The sequence below is a fragment of the Puma concolor genome, chromosome E3 (genome assembly GCF_028749965.1).
Source record: "Puma concolor isolate L17-30 chromosome E3, mPumCon1.1.hap2, whole genome shotgun sequence".
Lineage (NCBI taxonomy): Eukaryota > Metazoa > Chordata > Mammalia > Carnivora > Felidae > Puma > Puma concolor.
The window spans coordinates 1,387,501-1,406,210 of NC_141682.1; the positions used below are offsets into that span (position 1 = coordinate 1,387,501).

The 18,710-nt window shown below is 61.3% G+C and overlaps 1 protein-coding gene and 1 long non-coding RNA gene across 3 annotated transcripts in view; both read left to right on the forward strand.

The window, feature by feature from the left end:
- The window catches only part of LOC147572841 (uncharacterized), a 77,663-nt gene extending 62,208 nt beyond the window's left edge, over nucleotides 1-15,455 (forward strand). Inside the window, exons 3-4 of the long non-coding RNA XR_015245598.1 lie at nucleotides 14,013-14,128; nucleotides 14,318-15,455. This is a non-coding gene — a long non-coding RNA (uncharacterized LOC147572841). The remainder of the gene's footprint in view (nucleotides 1-14,012; nucleotides 14,129-14,317) is intronic.
- Nucleotides 2,138-6,577, forward strand: UNCX (UNC homeobox). 2 transcript variants are annotated; one of them, XM_086692599.1, is made up of 3 exons: nucleotides 2,138-2,773; nucleotides 3,018-3,193; nucleotides 5,279-6,577. In XM_086692599.1, exons 1-3 carry the CDS (start codon nucleotides 2,482-2,484, stop codon nucleotides 6,449-6,451), a joined length of 1,641 nt encoding a protein of 546 aa, XP_086548725.1. In that variant the 5' UTR covers nucleotides 2,138-2,481; the 3' UTR covers nucleotides 6,452-6,577. The 2 variants fall into 2 exon arrangements, with proteins under 2 accessions (XP_086548725.1, XP_086548726.1); XM_086692600.1 differs by lacking the exons at nucleotides 2,138-2,773; nucleotides 3,018-3,193 and adding an exon at nucleotides 3,537-4,989.
- Nucleotides 15,456-18,710: the final 3,255 nt, after the last annotated feature.

The window sequence follows — 18,710 nt, forward strand, 5'->3', positions numbered from 1 at the left end:
TCTCAAACACTCGAGGAGATTTTCGGAGCGCGAGCGGGCCGGGCAACATTAAAAACGCGGGGCGATTGAAATGGGCGCATTGAGATGCGCGGAGCCGGCTGCGGCGCGGACTCGCACTTGAGGTCAAGTGACGGACGGATTGTATGCTTCTTCATAATAATATTAATTAAACAATTTGCATGCTAATAAGGTAACAATTATCAGGGCCTCTGTTGAAAGATTCAGGTTATTACAACACGCCAATCTGAAGGCCAGGGGTCAGAGAGTGAGAGGCGAGCGAAATTTCAACTCAAATTAACATTCTGTCAGCTCCAGAAAATGGGATAAATAAAGTCGAATTAATTCATTATAATAAAGAGAGATGGGCGAGGGAGCCCGGACGGCGCCCGCCCCTCCCCTGCCCTCCCCTCGGGCCGAATTGATTGCAGCTCTGTATTCAGAAACACGCGCCGGCACATTCCTCCTCGCGAACCCGGCAGAGAACGAGGCGCTTACGGCCACGGGCAAGATCGAGTCGGAGGGACAGAGTTTACATTTAGTATTTATAGAGAAAGAAATTAAATTATGGCGAAAAGTAGTGCTCTTGGCCCCTGACCTCGGTATTAATACTTGCGGCGTCCTCCTGGTGAGCCGGGCCGGGGCTGGGGCGGGTAAGGCCCCAAATTCCAAACCTCCTCTGGGTCTCTGCGGTCTCTGCGAGACGTGGGCCCGCCCCCGCCCCTGCACCTCTCCCTCCTCTCGAACAATGAGACGGGGAGAAGGTGATTATATCGTGGCCGCCGCGGCCAGGGCACGTTCCGTAAGGACCAAGGCCCGGCCGCGTGTCCGGCGCCGCGAGGCCGGTCCTCCCCCACTCCCGGGCGGAGCCGTATGTGCCCCCTCCCCTGGCCGGGACGCACGGACAGGGTTGGACCACAGACACGTAGATTCCGTCCTGCCTCCCTTTGCTCCGGGTTTGGGGCTTGGCAGGCCGGCCAAAGCCACTTACACCAAAGGCCTTGCGCTGGGCGACGGGCAAGAGGCTGCCGGCGGCGGGGCCCCCAGGACTGACAGGGTCTGAGGCCCGGTGCCTCCTTCCTCCCGGACTCCATCTCAGGCCACACTGGGGCCACAGGGATCACAGGGATGAATAAGGTCCAGGGGCCTGGGGCCGCAGCAAAATGCACCCTTCCCATTGGCAAACTTTTTACGAAGGATATTACACACACGTATACCATGATTTCTTTCCCTTCTACCCACAGTCCTAATTTGCTGCTTATTTAAGAATATGTCCTTTAATGATTTAGCCTTGAGTCTATCAATATTTTATAGTGGGAAAGGGAGTGACAGACACTTCTCTGAGAACATAATTTAATTATAATTAATGGGTTGAGTACCTGGGCCTTATTCTTCAGAGGCCGAGTCAAAGCGAGATGTATTTATTTTTTTTATCCCTGTGTAGGGGACCTGATTGGCTGCCACCCCAAAGTTACTTTTCTCTCCCTCCCTCCCCTCCTCCCCAGCCCCATGCCCCGGCTTTACAGAGTAGGGGGAGGGTGGGGATCAGGGTGTCTCCGCAGCGCCCCGCCCCCCCCCCTTCTTCTATAGAGCAGGCGGCTGCCAGTCAGAGAGGGCATTAATTATGCCTTTTATTGACAGGGCGCTACATTCTGTAGGAGTCATTCTCTTTTGGAGTCGCCCCCTCCCCCTACCCCCCTCCGCTCCTTCCTCTTCCTCCTCCCTCTCCTTCCTCCTCTCCCCCGCCGCCTGGAGCCTGGAGCCGGAGAGGAGATGAGAAGCCCTTGTAGTTTTAAATTCAATGTGACAGTTTCGGAAAGAGCGGATGATGAATCTCCTATTATTGGATCAGTCTATTTGCCGCTCAATGTCTCTCTGTAATTGGAGCAGCATCACTTTAAAGGTTCAGAGAGTACAGCGTTTCTGGTGAAAAATCCCCACAACACGCCGGTGAATGTTTTAAAGGGAAATCTATTAGTGATTTGCAGAGGGGCGGGGAGCCCGCGCCGGGAGGGAGGCGCGGGCTCCGGCCAGCGGGGATTGAAGTGGGGGGGGGCTCGCCGGGGCCCCCTGCCTGGACCGCTCCCGGTGCCCGCGCCCGCCCCGCTCCGGGCCGCGCCCCTCCCTCCTTCCCTGCTGCCCCCCCCCCTTGTTGTGACAGTTCCTGATACTGTTTATTGAGGTGCATGTCAGGTATAATTAGCAATCGATATGGAAAGCGTTTCCTTGCACCCAGCGCGCCTCTGACGTCAGAGCCGATTAGCGCTTCTTATTGGTCCCAAATTCCCGGGGCCGCGGCTAATTATCGGGAGCTTGATGTTGATAAAGTAAAGCGCCGGAGTGCGGGCGAAGCATGTGTAGGGCTCCGGGTCCCTGTCTCCGCCGCCGCCGCCGCCGCCGCCCGCGCCTCCCGCCGCTGGCCCGCCCCGGCCCCGGCCCGCGCCCCCGCGCCCCGCCGCCGGCCCCGCCGGCCCCCCGCGCGAGATGATGGACGGCCGCCTCCTGGAGCACCCGCATGCCCAGTTCGGGGGCTCGCTGGGCGGCGTGGTGGGCTTCCCCTACCCGCTGGGCCACCACCACGTGTACGAGCTGGCCGGCCACCAGCTGCAGTCGGCCGCCGCCGCCGCCGCCGCCGCCGCCTCGGTGCCCTTCTCCATCGACGGCCTGCTCAGCGGCTCGTGCGCCGCCGCCGCCGCCGCCTCCGTGGTCAACCCCACGCCGCTGCTGCCGGCCGCCTGCGGGGTAGGAGGCGACAGCCAGCCCTTCAAGCTGTCAGGTAGGTGCGGCGGGCGCAGAGGGCACCCTCATCGGGCGCAGGAGCTGGGCTGCCGGGGGGCGGGGGGGGGGGGCAGCGAAGGGCGGGGGGGGGGGTTGCAGAACGAGGTTCGGCGCACCCCCCCCCCCCGCGGTCTGCCACCCCGGCGCAGGGGTCCCCGGACCCGGGCGGCCGACAGGTGTCCAGGGGGTGGATGTGGCCTGGGCCCTGGCTGAGCCCTGCGGCGTCCTCTGCGTGCCCGCAGACTCGGGGGACCCCGACAAGGAGAGCCCGGGCTGTAAGCGGCGGCGCACCCGCACCAACTTCACCGGCTGGCAGCTGGAGGAGCTGGAGAAGGCGTTCAACGAGAGCCACTATCCCGACGTGTTCATGCGCGAGGCGCTGGCGCTGCGCCTGGACCTGGTCGAGTCCCGAGTGCAGGTAAAGGCCGCCGCTCCCCGCGGGAGGCAGCGTCCCGCCGCCGCTAGGCCTGCCCGGCGCCGGTCCCGCCTTTGTTCCAGGTGGGGACCGCGGCCCGCTTCGGAGCCCGCCTCGCGCTCGCCGGCCCCGCGGTGGTGGTGGGGTGCCGGGGTTCGACGCTTCGCGGAGAGAAAGCGAGGTGGCTCGGGAGGGGCCGGAGGCCCCGAAGTAGCCAGAACAGCAGCTGCGTCGGACCCGGGAGCTGCGTGGTGGGGGTCGGGCGACGGCGCAGAATGAAGTGTCAGAGGGCTGGGCGGCGTGGGGGGGTGGGGGGCGGTGAGGGGTGCGGGGGCGGGAGGGAGCCGGCCCGGCTCCGACCTGGAAGAGGCCCGGAGCACGTATCCTTCCTAGCCCTCGCCTGGGGCTGGGCGCTCGGCCTGGAGCAAACGCGTTTGTTTGTTTACCTCTCGCCTTTAAAATATTCAGACGGAGACATGTATTTATCCAACGCTTTGCAGAAGGAGGTTAGCTGAGGAAGGGGAGGCGGACACGGCAGCGGGAAGAAGGTGTCTGAATCTTTCGCACTCTCGGTTTTCTTTCCCCGGTACTTTGATTTTATTCGGACATTGCCGGCGTTGGTTGTTTTTGTTTTTGTTTTTTTTTTTAAATATAGTGTCAGTTTGTTGGATTAAAAATTCAGGATGAATTGCGCATAATCGGGTGTTTCCCTGAAGTACAGAAATCTTTTTCTGGGGTCGGAGTGGCGGTGAGCCGGGGTGTGCAGCTGTGGGAGCAGGGCTTTGAGGCAGAGGCCTGGCAACGCGGGTTTAGCACCAATAGCTTTGTCTAAAAGGTGTTCTCCACCCCAGCTCGCGCTGCCCCTCATGACCTCTTCTGTTTATAAATCCTTTCATCCAATTTGTTTAAGTGTCTTAAGCAAAGACCTCTTCATCCCCCCCCCCCCGTGTGATAATGAGCATTACTTGGTGACAAGTCAGCCTGGAATTTGCACCCCCCAAAAAAAAGTATTGGAAGGAAGGAAGGAAGGAAGGAAGGAAGGAAGGAAGGAAGGAAGGAAGGAGCGAGCTCCAGCCTTGGAGAGGTTACAGCTTAGAACCGTCACCTCGGCACCAGCAAGGCTCCCTGTGACCAGGCCAGCCGCTATTGTGCCTGGTCTCTCCATGGCCCCAACAAAGAATTCAAATTATCGTGATCTCTCGGGGAGGGTGGTGTGCCTGGGGCCGACAGAGATTTGCCTGTGTGTACGGGGTGGGGAATCGGTACCTGGGACCAGGGTTCCCCAGGACAAGGCCTGCACAGAGGGCAGAAGAGCTGCTGGGGCCCAGGCCGCTCCTGCAGCACCTGGCGGCTGGCATCTTCCCTGTCTGCCTTCCTCCCTGGCCTAAGCCCAGCACTGCTTCCAGAGGGCTCTGTTGGTGGCCTAGAGCCTCCAGAAAGAAGTATGTGTGCGAAGGTGGGGGGGGGGGGCTGCTGGACCCCTCCCCCTAAGCTCGGCTTCCCAGGCCCTTCTAGAAGAAGCACCCAGATTTCCCTTTAGGGGGGCCCCCAATATGTGGGCTTTGACTCAGTCTCCAGGGGGCCGAAGACAGGTGTGGAGGGCAGCTGAGCCCGGCCACTGGTGGTCCTCAGGCCAGACGGTCAGCACCAGGCCAGGCAGGCTGCTTAGAACAGGAGCTGTGAGAAGCCAAGAGGGGCGACGAGGGGCTGCTCCTTGCGCGCCTCCCGACCAGGAACCAGAAGCCCTCAGGGGCCAGACCGGCCGTACCCAGCGAAGGGGCAGCTCCCAGTTCCCGGAGGTGAGAAGCCAGAGTGGGAAGCTGGCCCAGAGGCCCCATCTACCTCCTTCCGGGTGGAAAAGATGCTCTTTGGAACCTGCAGCTTGAGTGCCGAAACCCAGCTCAGGGCTGGCTGGGCCTCGTGCCTTGGCTTCCGCGCCCCCCCCCCCCACTCCATTACCCCTCGGCCCTGAGCGGAACCGAGGTTGTACAGGCCTGTCTGGGGTGGGGGGCACTGGGGAGGCCCGAAGTCCCAGCGGCAAGCCCGCCGCCTGACTGTGCCTTCCTTTCCCCTTTCCGGCTGCTCTAGGTCTGGTTCCAAAACCGCCGGGCCAAGTGGAGGAAGAAGGAGAACACGAAGAAGGGCCCGGGGCGGCCGGCTCACAACTCACACCCCACCACGTGCAGTGGCGAGCCGATGGACCCGGAGGAGATCGCGCGCAAAGAACTGGAGAAGATGGAGAAGAAGAAGCGCAAGCACGAGAAGAAGCTGCTCAAGAGCCAGAGCCGCCACCTGCACTCGCCAGGCGGCTTGTCCCTGCACAGCGCCCCCAGCTCGGACAGCGACAGCGGCGGCGGCGGCCTGTCCCCCGAGCCGCCCGAGCCGCCGCCTCCTGCGGCCGCAGCCAAGGGCCCTAGCGCGCACGCCGCCGGCGCCGCGGGTTCCGCGCCCGCACCGCCCGGCGAACCACCCGCGCCCGGCACCTGCGACCCCGCCTTTTACCCGAGCCAAAGAAGCGGCGCAGGCCCGCAGCTGCGGCCAGGCCGCCCCGCGGACAAGGACGCCGCCCCGTGTGCGCCTGGGGCGGCGGCGGAACGCGGCGCCGCCGGCCTGCCGAAGGCCAGCCCGTTCAGCGTGGAGAGCCTGCTGTCCGACTCGCCGCCGCGCCGGAAAGCCGCCCCCACCAACGCCGCCGCGGCCGCCGCCGCAGCCGCCGCGGCCGCCGCGGCCGCCGCCGGGCTGGACTTTGCGCCCGGGCTGCCGTGCGCGCCGCGGACCCTCATTGGCAAGGGCCACTTCCTGCTCTACCCCATCACGCAGCCGCTCGGCTTCCTGGTGCCACAGGCCGCGCTCAAGGGCGCAGCGGGTCCGGAGCCGGCGCCCAAGGACGCGCCGCCCGCACCCGCCGCGCCGCCCGCGCCGCCCGCTCAGGCCAGCTTCGGGGCCTTCCCGGGGCCCGGCGGCGCTCCGGACTCGGCCTTCGCGCGCCGCAGCCCCGACGCCGTCGCCTCCCCGGGGGCCCCGACCCCGGCGCCCTTCCGGGACGCGGCCATGGCTGCGGCCGAGGGCGGCGGCGGGGAGTGCGCGGATCCGGGGACCGCCGGCCCAGCGGCCCCGCTGCCGCCGCCTCTCGCGCCGTCGCCCGGGCCGGGCCCGCGGGCTCCCAGCCCTGCCGGGGAGCCTGCTTTGTGCGGGGCCCCAGAGCCAGGCGCCGAGTCCGGACCCAGCGCGCCGGAGGGCGACGAAGTGGACATGGACTGAGGGGCGGCCCGCGCCGCTCGCTCAGGCGCGACTCACACAACGAAATCAGGTGATCGGCTTAGAAACCCTGCTTTTCCCTCTTTCTTCTGTTTTCTTCCTTTTATGGTTATTTTTTAAAGAAAACCGCCGTTTCGATTCGGACCTAGGCAGCAACCGCAGGACTCGGGGTGAGACCCTCTTCCTCTCGGGGGAGCAAAACAACAACAAGCGAACAACCCCCACAAAAACCCACAACAAGAATCCTCAGCCTTGTAAAATGCAAAAATGTCTAAGAATATTTATATATGTGCCATTTTTGATAAATAAAGGTGGTCAAACGCAAGCTCTCGGGTCCATCTTTTGCCGGTTTCCGAGCGCCCAGTGTGGCCCCTCCTCCCCTCCGTTTTCCACTCCTCTCCCCGCGGGCGGGGCGGGGACGGGGCTCCTCGCCTCCCCCGGGGTCCGCGCTTAATGCCTCCTTTTGTGTGCGCGTGTGTTTGTGTTTTCTGATTGAACAAATTTATGCATCCGCAGCTCCCCCTCTGCTGCCCTCCCTCGCGCTCCCCCCCCCACCCGGCGCCACACGCGCGCGCGCCCCCGCGCGCACCCCCGCGCTGGCACACGCCGGGGCGCGCGGCGCGGGGTGACGGAGCCGGGGGCTGCGAGGGCCGGGCCGCTGGGCTCCTGCAGAGTTTTGATATGAAAGTAATTATTTTCCGGTGGCTGCTGCGGGGACTGGGTTTCTTGCCCAAAGGGTTATTATACATTACCGATTTCTAGTGATATGAAATCACATAAACTTCCTACAATAATAGAATTAGCATGAAAGGCTGGGGTGTCAAATTGAAATTGGAGAATAATAGCGCCGGCAGCTGGGGGAGTGCGTGCGCATATTGGAGCGGAGACGGGAGTCGTGGGGCGGAATTTTCATGAGCCGTACTCTTTGTCAGCGCTCTTGTAGCCGGCTATATTAAGATAGATGCCCAATGATATCCCTCATTGTTCTGTCGCTTATATTGATGTTGCTGCGTTATCAGCCTATTGATCATGTGTCGTCTGTAATAGGACAGGCGCCGCCAACGCGCCTCTTTACAAAAGCAGTGCACATTTGTTCTAATAGGGTCCGGGTCCCCGGGGGACCCTTCGGGGGCTTCAGGACATCTGCAGCGAAGAAATATTAGCAAACTTGGCTGGAGCCTGCAGCCAGCCCCTGGCCCCCTCCCCTGCCCGCAGCCGCCCCACCCCGAAGTGAACCACCACCAATCCCCCCCCTCGTGGCGCCCGCCCCCCCCCCCCCCCGCCAAAATCCCAACCCACCCTCCTCATTTTCCTGGGCCCCGAGTCCTCGGTGCCGCAAAAGCCACCAATTCCCCAAGAAATTGGGATCCCAATTATTAAAACCATTAATTCCAGCGAGGCTGAGCGCAGTGGAATTATGTTTACAGCCTCGTTAAATATCCCTGATCCCTCCTGGTCATCAGGCCTTTATTTGCAAATAAATTGAAAATAATCAGAAGGACAGCTTTCCTCCTCGCGCGGGCGCAAATGAATTTCGGAGCCCGAGTCCCTTTAATAATATTTACATAATTTTCGCTCAGTGACTCTGATATTTGCTCTCTAGGAGACCGAGCTTATAGGAAAAATAATTAGATCAAAAGAAAAGTGAGAGGGGGAAGGAAGAGAGGGAGAGGGGCGGGGTCCGCGGGAAGGGGACAGCGGCGCCGGCGGCCCAACTCGGGGACAGGCTGCCCCAGTGCAGGCCGGGAGTCGGCAGGGAGGCGGCGTGGGGCTTCGAAGCAGGTCGCTGGGGGTCAGCCACAGCCCGCGCACCCCTCCTGGCTCGGGCCGCCGGGGTCCTGCGCCCGCCCTCCACGGAGCCCGCCGGGCGCTAGGCCGGCCCGCGCTGCCCCGACCCCTTTGTCTCCGCCAGTCCGGCCCGGCCTCGGCCTGCAGTCAGCCCTCCCCTCTTCTCCACTCCCACCCCCATTAAACTGTATTTAAAGTGTCATTTAAATTATGAAATTGTAGCAGAAAATTGTGCGTAAAATGCCGGTTATTTTATCTAAGGTGAACAATTTGTCTGGCAGCGATAAATCGCCTCCTTCCTTCAATTTGCAGCTGTTCATTTCGGTGGCGGCTGCACCGAGTGGGGGGGAAGGCCTCATGTTTAATGGATTTGCGGTTTGAATGCTGGAGTATCGCTGGCTGCACACTCGTGTCCTTAAGGTGAAATTACTGATTTACTTAAACAGTTTAGCTTTTTTCCGAAAGCCCCAAAAGCAGCAGGCTGTGTGATTCTAGACAAACTATCAATCGATCTGGTCGAGCCAGCCTCCAGGAGATGTGTCCTTCATGAATCATACTTTATGAATTCAATTTCTACCAGGAGAAATTTTCAATTTGAACGCCGGATCATTATGGGAGAGTGTAAATTGTTTTTGCTCTATTATGCATCCGACGCCATCATTTTTCTTTCTAATTACGGAGGTGTCAGGTCGAGCTGTCATGCAGGCGCTGATTTTCAATTTAACTGATCATCATACATTCATTTTCCCATTTGATAAATCTGCTATCTAGACGGCTCGCCATGCCTGGAATATTAAGCGCCGAGCTGCAGAAAGGCGCCGTAATGGGGGGATGTGTATGCAGCAATAAGTGCAGATCAGGCAGTTAATTTAGCACCTCCTGATTCCCCATCTCCATTTCTCATTTCCAATTCTCCAAGGAGGGAGAAACAGCCCAAAGGCTACGGCGGCTTCTCTCTCCAGCCGAGGAGGAGAGGCGGAGAGAGGGGGAGCGCGAGGGCGAGTCAGGGAGAGGGAGCGGAGGAGGGGGAGAGGGAAAACACCCTCCAAAACGCTTGTTTTCTATTACACAACTTCCAAATTAGGATATCAAGCTTAATTAATGCTAATTGAGTTCTTCAATACGTGTTATTTTTATTTAATAGAAACAAATTTGCACAATTAATTATCGACGTAATTTCAAGAGTCTCATTTGCAAGGCGAGCTCTTCTGAATCAACTACCCCGAGTCAACTAATGATTTTTTAATTTTGCCAAGGAAAAAGCGGGGCCCCACCCCCACCCCCGCCCCCGCCCCCCAGCCGCGAGTGTGGGTGCGGCGGCTCTGGGGCGGCAGGGGGGAACAAAATGTGGGCTTTGCACGGGGGCCCGCTGAGGGATGCGTGCGGGCGGGGGACTGGGGCTGGGGCTGGGGCTGGGGCTGGGGCTTCGGCTTCTGGGCTCGCCTCCGGGGGGGGGGGGCAACCGGCAGGCGAACCGGGGGTCCCGCGGGGCGGGTGCGGTCCGGGAGGGTGTCGCCAGGGTCGGCGCGGGACGCGGGGTCGGCGGAGCCGGGAGTGAGAGCGCGGCCCCGCCCTCTGTTCCCGGCTGTTCTAGGAGGCCGCTCTAGAACGCGACCTCTGGGCGAGGTGCGCGCTTGGGGGCGAGGATCCGGGGCTTCTCCGGCTGCGGGCCGGGGTGGGGGTGGGGGGGGCCGGCTCTCCAGATGCGGGGCAGGCGCTCCCCCAGGGGCGATCGGGCTTGATTGCTTAGCGCGAGCCCCGGTTGTCTAATAAATGGCCGGGCCCCGGCGGGCGCCGCGCGCGACCACAGCACCCGGGCTCCGAGCACTCTGCTGTTTGCTAGTCAATCGGTTAGATGCAGCCTGGTTTAATTTTGTTGATAAATCGGTTCGGTGGGGGTGGGGGCCGGGCGGGGGCTGAGGGGAGTGGGGAGAGAAGGGTGTTGTTTCTTCGCTGATTTATTTTTAACCCGAGGTTGTACAAGCCCCTGACAGTTTGGATAAATTAGCCAGGCCTCGCAGTCTCCTAATGAGAGGGTATTATTTCGGCACCTCGGAAGGAGCGTGAAAAATGAGAGAGACTCCATCCGGAGGTGTCGGATCGATTCAGGATCAGGGTGTAAATTATATACAACTAAATATCCAGCCGCCCATACCGCTGCTTAATACGGAGCTTAGAAATGCAACATTAAACAAAGATTATGAGAGATCGACGCCTCTGGACCGAGCCCAACTCACTGCTCAGCCGGGTCAGCCCTGGCCGCGCGGGCCGGAGGATGAGGGCGCGGGAGCACCGGCGGGGGGCGGAGGGGGAAGGGCGACTTCGGGAAAGGAGCCAGCCTCTGGACCGGAGTCTCGCCTTCGGTGCTCCTTCCCTTTCCTCTAAAGCCGGAACGCAGGGCAGGTCTTGGGGACTCCCGCTCAGTTCCTCCCGGATTCTGCCCCCTTCCCCCCACCTCCCCGTGAGGCCCAGAGACATGCAGGCTCGGGCTCCGGGCCTCAGTTTCCTCGGCGCCGGCAGGCTGGCTTGGCCCCTCATCCCTGGCCTTCTCGGCTCTCCTGGCGGCGCTGCACGGAAGACGCGCGGCAGGGCTCCCAGCTCCCCAGGCCCAGACCCCGGACCCCACCCCCCCCCCCCCCCCCCGCCCTGCTGCGCCGCCGCGCGCGCGGGTGGGCAGCCCCGTGGCTGGCGAGGGTGGGGACAGGCGCGGGGCGCATCCTGGGCGCTTGGCTCTCACCTCCCCTCACGTGGGGCTGAAGAGACCGCAGGGAAGGGGGCGCCCGAGGGGTGGCCCCGCTGGGGCTCCTTGGTTCCCTGGTGCGCTCTGGCGGGAGTTGGGACGCCCCGGCCTGTGGGTTGCCTGCACACTGCCGCCCTTCCTCGGGTCCCCCCATCTGCCCGGGACGCGCCCCCCTCCCCGCGCCCTCACCCCAGCCGGCGGTCCGGAAGGAGCTCCCCAGGCCGGGAACCACCGGGCCTTGCAGAGTCTCGAAGTGAGTATGGAGGGGGAAGGGCGCTGGTGGGGAGCGGGGCGCAGGGCCCCCAGGCCCCTCCTCTCTGCGTCCGCCCCAGCTGCCCCAGGCGTTGGCCTCGCCTTCCCCGAGATGTCCCTGTGCCTGGTGTCCCTCACCACCCTCTGGCTCCCGTCTCTCCGGCCGCCGCGCACTCTGCGCTCCCCCTCCTCGGCTTTTCTGAGCCCGGATCGCCCTCCCCAGGAAGGGAGCGGGCCACTGCCGCGTGTGGGTGTTGCAGTAATGAAAAATCAGAGCAGTTAAATCGTAAAATTTGGATTAAGAAGCTTGAATTTAATACACACGCACCACATTTATTAAAGCATTAGAATAATTGAAATTTGCTGCTGCAGCCGTCCAATCTGTTTAAATAATTCTATGGGTGTCTTGTTGTGATAAAAGATTATCTAGAATTCTATTAAAGGCGCAGGAGCCTGCTTTGTAAATCCTATTTGGGGACTTTCAATAACTATCGATAATCTCATCTGCACAGAACCCCCGCCTCTCCGCGTTATCGGAAAGTTTGCAGCGTTCCCCGAACAGCGCCGGGAAGGCCAGACCGGCCGTGGACCCGGCACCTGCCGCTCCGCCCGGGATTAGGGCGCACCTGGGGTGCGGGGGGGGGGGGGGCCGGGCGGCCGCTGCTTAAGCCCGCCGGCTCTGGCGGACGCGCGGGGGGAGTGACCCCGAGGGCCGCGCTAGGCAGGGCCGGCGGGAGGCCTTTGTTCGCTGCCCCGGAGCCCCGGGGCTCCACACCACGCGCAGGGCTGCGGGGAGCGGGGAGCGAGCGCGGGCGCGCGGGCGCCGCCGCTAATTGCTGCTAATTTTGTTTCATTAACTTTATTTACTCTTGAACCCCTTAATTGTTTTCCATTTATTTTTAGTAATTTTAGAATGCACTAATAATCCCCCTCTGTCTGAGGACGCCTCTAACCCCCCCCCCCCCGCCTCCTCCTCCCCTCCCTCCCTGGCTCGCTCGCTCGCCCCCACCCCCACCCCCACCCCCCAACTCCCTCCCTTCGGCCTCCCAGGCTTCTCCGCCGCGGACCCGGCTCGGCTTGGCGCTGGTAGCGGGCAAAGAGGATCCGAGGGGTGAGCAGGAGTCTCCTGGAGGCCTGTGGACTCCCGCCGGTCCTTCTGCCGGTTTTGCGGGGAGGGTGGAGGGCCACGACAAAGGCCGGTCCCCGGGCCAGAGAGACTCTGATTTGAGCTGCTACTGCCGTAGGAGGGAGCGCCGAGGCCCTGAGAAGGGCAGGGACTTGGCTAAGGTCACGAGGCGTCCCAGAGGCCTCTCTGGGCCGGGGTGGGGTTGGCCGGGCCAGGTCCTCGCCGCCCTCGCTTCTCTGGTTCCTCTCGTGGCCTGCGAGGGTCTGCAGCGCGGCCTGAGCTCGGGGCCGGGCCGGGTGGGGACTCGGTTCACTGCTGCGCAGCCCCTTCGCTGGGGAACCGACGTCCCCGCGGCCCCCGCCCCCGGCCCCCAGGACCCAGCCCCGCGCCTTGCCGGTTATTAGACAGCTCGCGGGACTGTCTGCGGGCCGCCTCTTTCCTGCTAATTATCACCTTATGAAAAGTGTTTCATTAAGGAACTCTGCTTTTGATTAATTATCGACAGAATGCTGACCAGAAAGAAATGAAATTAATCTCTGACCCCGTCTGGGTAACACTGGAAATTCATCACATATCCTTTTAATATTGAAACACAGCGCAGAATTTTAATAGAAAATATTGTTTTTCCAAACCTCCAGTCTTTATTAATGCCCCTGGGCAGGGAATGATATTGCTGGCAATATAGCAGTCTTTGTTCATTTTAAATTTATTAAACATAATGCACTTCATTTTCAAACATTTTACTGTTTCTTTTTAATTTCACTCAGTGTAAGTACAGAATAAAACCTTTTTAAACATTTAAGATATTGAAAACCCATATATGAGTGTATAACGGGAGCGCTCCGGCCATCAAATAAATTTAAGTAGAAGCAATTGTAATTTTAAGCTCCCAAGTATTATCCCCTTCAGACATTAAGGCAGTATCCGTAACCAGCAAATGGAAGTGTGAGAAGGAGAGGCTTCAAGCCTCCCCCCCGCCCCACACACCCGCCGGAAGACCTCACCAGAGGGACTGGCCTAGCACAGCAGCCCCAGCAGACCCTCCAGGCCTAACTAACGGGTTGGCGGGGTGAGCACTTTCCCCTGCATTTCGTTGGTCCAAGCGCAATGATTCCTGGAGGCCTGAGTGCTTGCCTGAGAGGGGGCCCCCATCTACCCACTGTCCACTCCACCGAGGGCCCACCCTTCCTCCTGAAGGGACAGGGAGCTTCCCTGAACTGGGAGGTGATTGCTCCCTCTGAGAGTCACGCTGGGCCGCCCCCAACCCCAGTCAAGGCCTGCCCTGATCCCGAGCCCTGGGGTGGGGGCTCCCCTGAGATCACATCCCGCCCCGCCTTCCGGGCCACAGCTGCCAGAGGAGCTGTGCAGGGGGCACCCTCCCTTACCCCCACCCCCCAGCATAACTCCTGTACCTTCATCCCCTTTCCCGAGGAATCCAAGCTCCGAGTTTAATGAGTCGTGAAGTGTGAGAACTTCCTGAGACCCCAGCGCCCCTGATGCCAATTCCAGATGTGCGAGGTGGGAGGGGCTGAGCCTCCTGGCCAGTGAGCCACCCTGGTCGGACTGGAGCACCCTGGATCCAGGTCCCAGCCATCCGGGCCCTGAATTGGAAACAGGCACCTTCTCCACTGAGAAATTACTCTTTTTATTTCTTGTAGCGTTCCTGGTGCCCTATTTCACGGCACCGACAAACGGAATATTACTTCTAAAACACTATGAAATACCAGGTCCTGTCCTCAGTGCTATTTCGGGGGAATTAAACGTTCACTGATCGGTGAGAAGCTCCAGCGTTTCTTTTGGGGGCCGATCAGTGGGGAGGAAGAGGAAGATTCTCAGGGATTGTCTTGGCGCCCCAGAGGGCCTCGTTGGTGTCGGGGTTCGCCCGCTCATACCCGGCAAGCGTGTCTTAGATGGGGTCAGACACTTTGTACTAGCCTGCTCCTGCATTCTTTATTACTTGCAGGGCTCTGAGCCTGGCCTAGGCTGTCTGTGATCTATGACTTACCTGCCGGACGTCTCTGCTGATCCCCCACGTGTCCCCCCACCACTCCTGTTTGGTATCCTGATGTCATGGAGAAGTTCCTCTGGCCCGCTAGAAAAAAGTTCCTCCCCCCGTGTTAGTAAGTGTTCCGAAGTCTTGGCCAGACCTCACAGCAGACAACTTTGTTCCCCGGTGTTTGTGGTCAAGGCTGGGAGAGGCGCCGGAAAAGAGGGCTTTTCTGGAAAAATTTCAGCCCTCAGTTTGAGTGGAGATGGCTGCCTCCTCTTGCTTCTAACCAGTGCAGCCCACCAGAACAGGCAGCTGGGGGCCAGGAGAGGGCCTTCTAGCTGCTTGGGCCTGGCCCCACCCTAGGCGGCCCCACCAGCACACCCACCCCATAGCGGCGGGCGGCGGGAGGCTGGAGCTGCCTTCCCAGGGGCGAGGAGCTACCAGCAGTGAGGGCTGGGGGCCCAAAGTGAGTCCAGAGGGAAGTCTGTCAGGGTGTGTGTGGAGAGAGGTGAGGCCTCCCCCCACCGCATAAGTAAGAAAGAAGCTACGGGGGCGTAAGACAGGCAAATAACATCAGCGCCCACACTCCCATCACGTCCTCTCTTCTAAGACCTTTGCCCAAGGCCACTCTCCCAGTCCCTCAGAGAAGAAGGCAGGAGTGAGGACGGAAGGGCCAGCCTGGCTGTTCTGTCACTGGACCTCACCAGCGTAGGGCTGAAGAGGGTCCAGAAAAGAAAGCTAGCTTAGTGGCCTGTGAATTTCATCTCCCCCCCCCCCCCCCATCTACTTAAACTGAAAACAAACAAGTGAAACAAAACACAGAGGCACCAGGGCCACGGCCCATGTGCCCCACAAACTGGGGGACCTGCCTGGCCTCTGCAGGCACCGGGTTCAACCATGGAGGAGGGTTCCCCGGGGCGGCCCACCCCTGGCATGTTTGTGGACTCGGGATCCACAACTGCCCTGCTTCTGGACCAGGAAAGCCCCTCCCCAGGGTCCCCACCCAGAGTCCTGGGCCCCGCTGTGCAAAACCCAGTCTCCTGAGTTTCCTATAAACAACTGCTCACTGGGGTTAAGACTCTCCCTCTCTCTCTCTCTCTCTCTCTCTCTCAAAAAAAAAAAAAAAAAGATAAAGCGATTTAAAGATAATTAATTGTATTAAACTATTGACTAACTACCTCGCTCAATAGTAATTCATTTAGAGAATATTAAAATTGGAGGAACAATAATAAAATTGATGCCAATTCCCACGGGGAGGGAGATGGCCAGCAAATTGGATACTTTCCTTAATCTGGCGTAAATAATAACAGTCTGCTCTCCTTCTCTCTCAGGCCGATTCCCCTATCATTTATTCCAGACTCTAAAGCCGGGTTTCATAATTGATATCAGTTACTCAATGAGTGCTTTTTCATTTGTTCTTGTTATCCGTGATAATTGCGAAGTTCAGCCTCTCTCAGAGTTGAGATTCGGCGGCTCTACCGTGGAGGCCTGCCCGGTTCCTCCGGCGCCGTGCAGGGGCAAGGCTGGGAGGTGGGGGGCTCTGGCTGCCTCCTCCCCGGCTGGGTTTTACTCCTTGCGGCCAGCGGCACACTAGCCCGATCCTGGGGCCGAGCCGCAGGGACCCGACCGCGGGCGCAGAAAGTGCGTGGGGCCTTCGCTGGGGCCGTGACCGTCCATCCAGAGCCCCGCCATCCCCGACAGGGCACGTTTGGTGGCAAACCCAGGGTCCAGAGCTGCTCCAACAATCCGTTTTTGTTTGAAAACCGGTGGGTGAAAGCGATGAATCCCAAACGACATCTGGGGACAAAATGCCACAGAGCCTGGAGGAAATTTTGGGAGATAGGGAAAGGGAGGGACACTTGACAGGGGGGCAGCTGGGCCAGGGGTCGGGCGCGGCGGGCCGGAAGGACACGTCCTGGCTGCCTGCTGCCCGCGCGCTGCCTCCCACGCCGCCCCGGGCGCAGGATGGTCGCAGACTGGCCGGCCGGAGCCCTGGCAGCTAGTCGGGTCCTCGAGATGACTATTTCGTTACTTATTCACTTATTTATTCATTTATAAAGTGTTTACTTAGCTCGGTGCAGATGTAACATCTCATTTACAGCGTGGCCTCGGGGCATAGAAACAATTGGCAACAAAAGCGTAACTCCGGAGAATTAGACGCGCGCGCGCGCGCACACACACACGCACACACACACACCCAGAGCTGCTGGGGGGGGGGGGGAGGGAGGGCGGACAGCGCGCGACCGAGCCAGGAGAGGGACGGAACCGGGAGGGCAGTGGGACCCCTGGCAGCGACCCCGCAGGAATTGGGTGGGGGACGCGCGGGTGCGCACCTTAGGGGGCTCGGGCCGCAGTCCCTGGGGCGCCCTTGGAACGGGTCCGGGCCCGCTCGGGACCCCGAGGCGGCGGTGGCCAGGGCGGCCCCACGGAGGGCGCGCACCCCTGCTTCGCGGGCCCGGGAGGGGCGGCTCAGGCCGGGCCCCTCCCGGCCGGCTCCCGGGAGGGAGCCCCGTTCCCGTCCCCCGCGGAGGGCGCGCAGGCCTCGCAGAGGACCGCCCCCTCCCCTGCCCGCGTCGCGGCCGCCTGAGCCCCTGCAGCAGGTCCTCCCGGCCGCGTGACCACAGCCGCGGGCAGCGGGGAAACTGAGGCCCCGCGGCGCCGTGGTGGGCGGAGGCCGCGAGGGGCCTGGGCGCCCGGGAAGGTGCCCGGGGCTGGGACACGAGGGGCAGAGGGGGCAGTGGGGGCGCATGGGCCGGACCCCGGGCCCTCCCCTCCCCTGCACCGCGTCCGGGGTTTCCGCAGTGGGTGTCAGGCGGCCGCGCACAGAAAGGGCTGCAGGGGGTCCCCGCCCCCCGCGGGCGCCGGGGCGCGGACGGGAGGCAGCTGGGACTGTTTAACTGGGAGCCGGTTGCTTGGCAACCCGCGGCGGCTCATTACCGCGGCCACAGTGATTAACCAAAAAAGAAAAAAAAAAAAAAAGAAGAAGAAGAAAGGGAAAGAGGAAAAGAAAAAAAGTAAGGAAGGAAAAACAGGGGGAAAGCGGGAAGATGAAAGTAAAGCGGATGATTTAATTAGCTAATTGATAATCAACTCCTTAATTATTCACTGAATGTAGAAAGTGTGGCCACAACTCTGCCCTCGTCAAGCGTGTTGATGCCCTGGCGGGATTCCTAGAGGTGCCCTCCTCCCCCTCCCCTGCAGCTCCAGCGCTCCGTCCCCCGGGAGAGGGCGACTGAGAGTGTTAGAATATTCTGTGACAGCCGTCCGCATCCTGTCCCCTGTCCGCCAGCCAGCGGTCCGGTCCGATCCGATCCGCGGGCTCTTCCAGGGGCGCCGGCGGGGGGGGGGGGGGGGGGGGGGGGGAGAGGGGGGAGGGGGCGGGGGCGGGATGCGCTTCCTTCCCACCCCTTCTTTTTGCCTCACCCACTGCCTCGACTTGTGTGTGCTCAGGCCGCGTTCGAGGTGCGGGGCTGTGGGGACAGGCTGGCCCTGGCCTTCTCGAGCCCGGTGACTCGCGCCGGGGCAGGCGGTACGCGGGCACCTGCGGGCCGGCGCTGGGTCCAGCCGGTCGGGGACTTGGCTGGCAGCCTGGCTAGCACGTGCCAAAGAGCCTGTGGGCTAAGTGCTCCCGCTGTCAGGTTTGAGGACAGGAAGGTGAGGCCTACTCACACAGCAATTTTAGGCACAGTCAAGAGTTCAGGGAGAGCGAGCCAAGGGAGGTGGCCAGGAGGTGTAGTCCGAGGCAGGTCCCCCCGCCCACAGGGCCGGGAGGTCAGACACGGCAGGATGGGAGCTGGGAGGGTCACTGTCTCCCCTGAGTCTCAAAGGCTGTCTGAAGGGCCTGTAGAGGCTGCTGGGAGTGTCCCCTGGCTCCCTTCCACACGGGCGCCCTTCTCCCTAGCTGCGGGGACCCACAGCTGAGGCTCTCCCCGGCCTGAAGGGGCCCGTAGCCACATCTGAGGACTCCTTCGCTGTGGATACAAAGGCCAGCTGTGGACCTCCGCTTGGGACGGCTCGGAAGGACCCCGCTGTAGAGCCCCCACGGGTGCAGTGAGCTTCTCCCTCTGTCCGGTCCCCCCCCACCTCCTGCCTTCCTCCCTGGAAGCCTCTAACGCAGCACACAGATTCCTCTCACATCCCCTGATCTCCTGCAGCCACTGCCCAGGCCCAGGGGAACTGGGAGTGGAGACGCGTGGGGCACACAGGGGTGCTCTCACTGGTCTTGGGAGCTGGACACTGAGAGCTGGGGCCCCCCATCTTTTCCCTTCCCCCTCCTTCCCTGGCCCTCCTCTTTCCTCCTGCTCAGATTCTAGCCCCTTCTGCTCCCGCCTCACCTCCTGTGAGGCCCTGACCCTCAGCCAAGCCC